This window comes from Durio zibethinus, chromosome 19, assembly GCF_047325235.1.
Source record: "Durio zibethinus cultivar Kanyao isolate XHJ-2024 chromosome 19, ASM4732523v1, whole genome shotgun sequence".
Lineage (NCBI taxonomy): Eukaryota > Viridiplantae > Streptophyta > Magnoliopsida > Malvales > Malvaceae > Durio > Durio zibethinus.
Genome location: NC_143180.1, coordinates 7634684 through 7641258, shown reverse-complemented (window position 1 = coordinate 7641258; position 6575 = coordinate 7634684). Strand labels below are relative to the sequence as shown.

The 6575-nt window shown below is 32.0% G+C and overlaps 1 protein-coding gene and 1 pseudogene across 1 annotated transcript; one reads left to right on the top strand and one right to left on the bottom strand.

Annotated features, from left to right (window-relative positions):
- Positions 1 to 204: 204 nt before the first annotated feature.
- LOC149513412 (secreted RxLR effector protein 161 pseudogene) lies at positions 205 to 933 on the top strand (annotated as a pseudogene).
- A 2737-nt stretch (positions 934 to 3670) lies between these two features.
- On the bottom strand, positions 3671 to 6073 carry LOC149513411 (putative methyltransferase TCM_000331). Its single transcript, XM_089749008.1, has 4 exons — positions 5704 to 6073; positions 5209 to 5619; positions 4511 to 4765; positions 3671 to 4308 (listed from the first exon to the last, which is right to left on the bottom strand). The coding sequence occupies exons 1-4, from the start codon at positions 5779 to 5781 to the stop codon at positions 3946 to 3948; spliced, it is 1107 nt and encodes a 368-aa protein (XP_089605134.1). The 5' UTR covers positions 5782 to 6073; the 3' UTR covers positions 3671 to 3945.
- Positions 6074 to 6575: the final 502 nt, after the last annotated feature.

Genomic DNA, 6575 nt, shown 5'->3' with positions numbered 1-6575 from the left:
GGCTCATGTGATTCTCTTGTTGTTGAATTTAAAGCTATGATGAAGGAATTTGAAATGTCAAACATGGGTCTGTTGCATTATTTTTTTGGGCTTGAGGTGAAGCAAGGCAATGATGGAATTTTCATTTCACAAAGAAAGTATGCAATGGATCTACTTAAAAGATTTAATTTGCTCAATTGTAATCTAGTTGCCATACCCATAAACATGAATGAAAAGTTACAACTTAAAGATGGTTCAAAAAAAGATGATGCAAAGACTTTTAGAAGCTTAGTAGGAGGTTTGATTTATCTTACCCATACTAGACCAGATATTGCATTTTCTATTGGTATAAGATCCAGGTTTATGCAAAGTCCCACAAAACATTATCTTAGAGTGGCAAAAAGAGTCTTACCTTATATTACTGGAACTAGTGATTTTAGGATTTGGTATTGGCAAATTACAAACTTCAAGTTATATGGATTCACAGATAGTGATTGGGCAAATTCATTGGATGATAGAAAGAGTACTTCGACAAGTGTTTTCACTATTGGATTAGGTGTCATCACATGGAGTTCAAAGAAACAAGCTATAACAGCTTTATTATCTTCAGAAGCTGAGTATGTAGCAGCAACTTGTCAAGCAATTTGGATTAGAAGACTTCTTACAGATCTTTGTCAGGTTCAAGATGGAGCAACTAAACTTTTTTGTGACAACAAGTCAGCAATTACTATGACAAAGAATCCAGCATTTCATGGGAGAACAAAGCACATCGACATTCACTTTCATTTTATTCGTGAATTAGTTGCAGATGGTGTAATCAAAATGGAGCATTGTGGAATGGACGAACAGCTAGCGGATCTTTTCACCAAAGCACTTTCAAGAGAGAAATTTTTTTACTTCAAATTATGTCTTGGAGTATGTGATTTTGAATCAAAGGGGAATGTTGAAAAATGATTCAAAATTGAGTTCATGTCTAGGTCAAAGTCCTGGGTTTTAGGATATAGTTGGTAGTAAACGATGGTTTTTAGGATTAGTGGGAAGTAGTTGTTAGTAGTAGTTATTAAACATGGTTGAGTGATTCCTAATATTCAGCCATTTTTCCCACTTTCCTATTATCTATTAACTGTTTGAGTTTTTTTCTCTGTTAGTAAGCCTATAAAAAGGCTGATTGAGTTTAATAGAAATGTAGAGTAATTTATTTATAATTACCCAAAATTTATTATTTCTTGTGTGTGTGAATTGATTTTAGGAAAGCCTACCTCCTTCCCCAATACTTTCCTCATAACTTTTGATGATACTGTAAAATTCTAAGAGATGAAAGAGACAAATCGGGCTGGCCTATCCAAATGGTTTGTGAAAGTAAAAATTTAGCCGGTAGAAGCACTCGGTTAGCTTGCTATGGGTTCCAATACATGCATGAAATTTGGAAACATTCCGAAACATCGGTAGCTATCAAAATGGCACTGACTGTTTTTTTTTTTTTCTCCTTAGCACAAAAAGCATGCTTTATCATCAAATCAGATTTTAAGGAATATTGACCTTGGAAACAATGGAAGAATTTTACTTTGGAGAAATTGATAATATATAAGCTAAAAGATGTGATTGCGGTGGCTGACTTTGTACACAGTTCAGGGAAGTTCATGCATTTGCAGACTAGCAAAATTGGGTGTGGATAGTGTGGATCTTCTTAATGCTTGGCTGTAAAAATTTGGATCTTCTGTTTCTGTTTAGCAAAATTTGCTACAACCTAAAACATAATGTATGAATTTTCTATATTAATGAAATCTTCATTATCGGCTGAGAAAAAAAATACTTTTTCAAAAGGGAAAAATAACTATTCTATAAAATATTACCAGATTGAGTACCATTTTTCTTTTTCTTATTCTTTTATAGCTTAATAATTTTTAGCTTTACATATGAGATAGAATTGGAATTGTCATTCCGCAAAGGATCTTATAATTGATTACTTACCATACCGTCATAGACATACTTTTGTCATATTTGATATTTTGAAATATTTGATTCAATGATATATGTAAATGCATGCATTCTCATATTTATCCTTTTTCAAAAAAAAAAAAGTAATAAAATAAATTCTTTTATCTCAAATTCAAGAGTAAAGAAGAGTACATTCATTTCAAAATTTATACCTACATTCTATAATTACAGCTCGATTTAATATATGCCTCCCTGTGTTTCTTAGTAAAATTACAGATGAACAACCCAATTATCCAAATTTAGAATTAGATGGAATTAGAACCCGGTTGAGAGGGAGTAATGGTTTCATCGGACGATAAAGAGAAAATGAGAGAGGTTTGTGTAACCTAGAGCCACAATTCAACTTGTCACAGAAAATAATAGAACACTAAAATCGGAAATGTAAATTAGGACGAGAAGAAGCCATGTGTTGTCATTTTTCGAGATCTCCTTTGTTTGCCTGACATTAGTGATTCTAGTAATGACTGAATTAACAGCAACGATTGAATCTGATTCCACTATTAAGACCAACCTTATCGAGCCACTATGTTTTGATGAACACCTCCATGGCATGTTTGTTTGATAGCCATTAACTCAGTATCATTAGAATAGCCCTCGCCAGGGGGAAGAGAACATAGCCAAGATAGTACCTCACCAACCGCCAGAACCAGGATTTTTTTTTTTTGCGTTCAATTATAATATATATATATATATATATATATATATATAAATCATCAATGGATTTACTGATTTTGTTGACAAAATGAATATTTAGAGAAAATTTTGAAGACATCCACGAAAAATTTTTCCTTCAAAATTTTTTATTTTTCAAAATTTGGGATATCTGTGAACACCTTAATCCAAAGCATGGATCTGCCCCTGGCCAGTGCACTTTGCTGGACTAGGCTTACCTCTAGCAAAGCCGTCGACATTAAACTTAAAGGAACCAGCCAGGGAGGTTTCTATCCAATTAATGCAATCTGTCTCTTGCAAATGCTAAAAGAGAATGGAACTACTGATCCATATTTTGCTATTATTATTCTCCTCCAAAGGGAATTAGTTTCCACCGCAAACCTCCACACCATTTACTTAGAAGAGTTTACCGTATATAATAGTTGGGTTGGTAGATTTTTTCTCCAATATTTAGTTTTAAAGAAATAAATATTTGAAATTAATAGAAAACTTCCTTTTCAAATCCATCGTATTAGTACTTTAGTCACTTACTATTCTTATTATTAAAAAGAACAAGAAATTAAAAAAAAATAGAAGAAATGAAAAGAAGAGTTAATACGTACTATTTATGTATTCCTCATTTGATAAATTATTGGAGATATATATTTGTTACAAGAAAAAAAATTCTTACATTCTCAATTGTGTAAAGTTTGTACAAATAGTATTCTACATATATAGAAAATTCTCACTAATTCAAGAGAGAATTAAGTTAAGAATATCATAATTATTCGTAATCATATTGCAATAGTATCTTAATTTTTAATATCCTTATTTATGATTATTATATTAACACCCTTCAAATTCAAAGTTATATTGTAGATGTTAGTTTGAATTCGTTATTTGAAATCGATTAAAAAAATGTGTTTTTGGTAAGAATATCAACTGTTTAATTCAAAGAAGACCAAAACCATGAGATGAATAATTCTTTGTGTAACATAATGGCGTACGAAATAGCAATTAATCTCAATATACTTGATGTGATCCTAAAATATATCGTTACTACCATTTGAAAAACACTTTTCACTTTCCTTTTTTTTTTCCTGTACAAATCATATTCATTGTTGATTTCTTCAAACTGTAATTAGATGTTTTTTTTTTTTTCAATGTTACTGTTCATAACAGGTGACAGGTAAAGATTCTTTTGTTATATTGTGAATAAGGCAATTGTGCTACATGCACAATTCAGACTACATGTATAGAATTTCAACCATATCTTTGGTCAAGCCAAAGCTTCTGATCAACGGCCGTCCATTTTTTTCATTTTCTTGTCATTGAAATGACTACATTAACATACTTTGTCTTCTCCTTGGATAGATGCTCAGCCACATGTTCTGCATATTTGGTGAACAAATTGTCAATTACGGTCTCTCCAAAATGATTAGTGAGCATGGGTTCTGTAATAGCTCGTATGCAATTCGCAACATTTTGCCCACTCCTATACTTGTTGAATACAAAGTTTTTATTGCTATCATCGTCTTCATGGTCCCAATTGACTTTAAAAATTTCAAGCTTATCAAGATCAAAGGATCCCTCTTTTTGGATAATGTCCCATACTTCTTCTTTATAGGGATTGTAGTAAGGCATATTGAATGAATTCAAATCACTCTCTTCTATTTGTCCCTGCAAACACAATTATTTATTTGTTATATACTTTTAATGAAAAGAAAGAAAAGTAAAACATTTTAAGAGATTGTATGTATATATTTTATATTGTCGGAGACTGAACTATGATTATTGAAATTAAGAATGCAACATTTTATTTTAATAAATCATAAGGCTGTTGACAGTACTAGATATATAGATTCAAGAGAATATAATTAACCTCGGCCACCAAATCAGAGAGTGATTTGGCTAACAACTCCCATAAGTAGCAACAATCTTTGCTTATGGGATCTGCAACGGTTCTTCCAACCAAAGTAAGAAGCATTCGCCCTCCCGATATGATTTCTTCGGAACGTAAGCGTAGAAAATTGGAGAAGTCCTTTTGAAACTGCTCAGAATAAGCTTTGAGTACGTCTGGAGAGCTTGATTTTGCCATGTATATATTCCCTTTATTATTCTCAAGCCCTACTGGGATCTAATAAAAATGACTTAGAGTTAATGAGACCATTCTTGCAAGTTAAATTTGGAAAAGAAAAATCTGCTAATAAAGTAAAGTTAAATGTGTGAAAGTGTTCCATATGTGTGTGTATATATATATATATATACTCTTTTTATAATTTCAACTGCAAACCCAACTAATTAAAATGTGATCAAAACATCATCTATGGAAATGTGATCACATTTTGGTACATAGGAATAACAAGACTACAACAGTGGCCAACAATCATGTGGATTATTGGTAGTCTGAACTTATAGTAATCAGAGACAACCTTAAAAATTATAACAATGAGCAATCATGGTTGTTCTAACATCATATTAAATTTAGAACGGATATCCAACTTGAAATCAATTGGCAATAAGTGAAATATTTTTACTTTTAGAATACCAACTGATGGTTAGTCCAAAAGAGATGCTAACCTCAGAAAGCCAATGAACACTGTAAGAGGAATGTATAAAATGCATACTTTTCTCAGGAAAGAGTCTCCCATAAAAGGAACCAGGTACTCCTGCTATGAAACAAAGCCCCATATGCATATCTCTCTTTTCTTCATTCAGCCTAGAGTAGAAACCAGGAACAGACCTAAAAATTGTATTGAAATCATTCCCTGGAAGATCATTGAGAAACACTTGAAACTCAGGTGATTTCTTGAGTCCTTGTTGGCAGCATATTGATTGAACGGTGTTGATAACTTGGGTTATCAAGAAGAAGGTGTTGGGACCTGAAGCACAACCCAAATCTGCTATCTTAATGCAAGTTGGAAGAGCCTTGTTGAACATATCTTTGATGGTATCCTCTATGATTGGCCTTGTTTTCAATAGTATAGTTTTCTGAAAAGAAAATGAACTTGTTAGGTTCAAGGTTACAAATGATTAAACAAACATTAACTATGTGAGAAGAAGAGGAAGAGATACTTGTAGAAGGGAATTGTTGGCATAGCTAGTTTCTTGATCTCCACCATTCATGCAAGGAACAGTATTTGCCATAGCCATATTTCTTCTTCTTAGCTTCCTTTCGATTAACTTTGTTCCCTTTCGAGTTTTCTACCTTGATTATACATAGCACTTAAAAAGTGAAAATGAGCTTGGTACTAGCTACTACCTAGGGATTTTTCTATGTAAACTAATGTTGATCGAAGGTAGGGGTTGGCATGTGGATACAACTTGTTCAATTTGCAGACAGCTATGTTGAAATGAAGCATAAAGGAAGAGTGGTAGAAAGGAATGGGATAACTGCTAGGATGAAATGGGAAAAGAGAGAACAGAGGCGCCGCTGAAAGGGAGAGTGAAGGAAAAGCAAATGTGACTAAGAAATGTTTAGGGTTTTATATATATATATATATATATATATATTATATGTGGGTAAACTTCTAAATTTTTAATTAAAACAATAAAAATATATATTTAAATAAAAAGTTCCTTTAGATTTGTAAACCACTCGAGTCTAGTGTTAGGATATTAAAACTTAAATCTCTCGATAAATTGAATTGTTTGAGTTCGAACTCGACTCAATAATGATTAAATTAAATTTAAATTTTATTCAAATTGAGCTTTAAGTAGCTTATGATTACAAGTATATCATTTACATCCTTACTCGTTGTTCAAGTAACTTGAGCTTGATTTTTGCTTGACAATGAATTCAAATTTTTTTAGACTCAAGCTTGGAATGCTCACAAATAGCTTAACTTATTTACACCTATATTTCTAGCACCATGTCTATATATACACACAATATGATCAAGTATTCTCTCAATTAATTTGATTTAAAACTATCTTTGCTTAATTTT